At 59.4% G+C, this 1,750-nt stretch overlaps 1 protein-coding gene across 1 annotated transcript; it reads left to right on the plus strand.

Annotated features, from left to right (window-relative positions):
- Nucleotides 1-476: 476 nt before the first annotated feature.
- GNI_143410 (hypothetical protein) lies at nucleotides 477-941 on the plus strand (the record flags this gene model as incomplete). The annotated part of the gene is made up of 1 exon (XM_011134354.1): nucleotides 477-941. A coding segment is annotated over one exon (465 nt), but the record flags the coding sequence as incomplete, so codon positions are not given.
- Nucleotides 942-1,750: the final 809 nt, after the last annotated feature.

Here is a 1,750-nt window from a genome sequence, read left to right on the forward strand (position 1 = left end):
CCGACGCGCCCGACGCCGAAGACGACGACAGCCCAGGTGCGGGTCGCGAGCGACGGCGATTTGGCGCAGCACACGTGTGTGCTTCCGCCAACGCCGAGTCTCAGTCTCACCAACTTATCCGCGCCTCTACCCACGCCCGGTCTGGACCTCTACTCCGGTATGGACTCCCACTCCGGTATGGACTCCCACTCCGGTATGGATTCCCACTCCGGTATGGGTCTGACCCCGACAGGCCTGACCCCGACCGGTGTGACCCCTACCCCGGCTACCCCCACCCCGACGGCCTCCATTGGGGGTGCGTACGAATCCTCGATGAGCGGACCTGGGACATTGCGGAACCTTGCGCTACCGCGGCTCGAGAAACACCGATTCGTCCGGCGTCAATTGCCTGAGGTTGGTGAGCGGCGCGTCGTGGCCAATCTGCAGCCGCGAGATACCCCTGTTTCTCTTGTTGGAGTGCGACTCCCCGCTGCCAGCCGCCCCGCACTTGTCCGCGAACCGCGGAGCATCGACCAGGAACGCGGCGAGCAAGAACGGGGGCGAAGTGAGCGCGAGAGGGAACGGGAGAGAGAACGGGAGAGGGAGGGCCACCAGGAGCGCGAACGGGAAGACCACCAGGAGCGGTCGCGTCGGCGGCGACGGCGGCTCTCGCACGAGGGGGACGAGTGGGCGCGGAGCGAGGTGATGAGCGATGGGTTGCTGAGCAGCAGCCGGGTTGAAGGGCGGTCGGCTCGACGAAACAAAGAGGTGGACGAGAGGCGGCGTGTGGTGGAATCGCACGGCGAAGAAGAGTCCCCGCGGGACAAGGTCCGTCGAGGCGAGGTCCGAAGGGATGAGGCGCGACGGGAGACGAAGGTGCAGCGCGGTGGATCGGATTTGCGTCGGGAGATGGATGCGGAATTGCGGCAGGTGTGTGAGAAGGGCCTGGATACGGCGTTAGCGTTGATCTCACCAAGTCCGACACGGAGGCCGTCTTCGGTTTTGTTGACGGGCGAGCCGAAGAAGGCTTGGTCCTCACGGGGTATGGAACAAGGCCCTGATTTAGAACGCGGTCCTAAGAGCGAGGGTTCAATGTCTACGACGGCGTCGCTAGGGGTAGAAATTGAGTGGCGCGCACTCAGTCAAATGTTTACTTGGGCTATGGAGACGAAGAAGGAGATTTTGGTGGAACGCGAACAAGCGCGTTTGGAGACGCACACGGCGACTACGGAGTTGATTGAATTGCTTGCAAAGTTCCGCAAAGTGCATCTCGCATTCTGTGCCTGTCTCCGACGACTTGCCGATGAGCTGCCACTCACTACCGCTACTCTCGCCGCCTTACAGAAAAGACAAACTTTCCTTCTCCAACTTCTCGAACACAACGTCAAACGCCAGGCCATTCAATTCGAGTGCCCATTCAACGTTATGCACTCCCCCGAAGGCGCACGATGGCTGGTTGAACGATACCTCATCCAAGACCTCGACAATCGACTCGGAGATCTCTACCTCTTTATCGGCTCACTTACCATTACAGGCACCTACGAACATATCGTCTTCGACGAAATAGCCAGAAAACTCACCAGCACTGCAAAAGCGCAATCCGAACTCATTTTACGAAAGCAATTTTCAAGACACATGGAACGCTGCATCCAACAAATCAAGCTAAAAGCTGCACAAACGGTAAACTCCCAAACGCCGGTAAAATAGCACCAACATTTGGTGATACTTCCCCCTCCCCCCTCCTCCCCCCTTTGAATGTACACTACCCCCC

The sequence above is a fragment of the Gregarina niphandrodes genome (assembly GCF_000223845.1).
Source record: "Gregarina niphandrodes unplaced genomic scaffold scaffold00039, whole genome shotgun sequence".
Lineage (NCBI taxonomy): Eukaryota > Apicomplexa > Conoidasida > Eugregarinorida > Gregarinidae > Gregarina > Gregarina niphandrodes.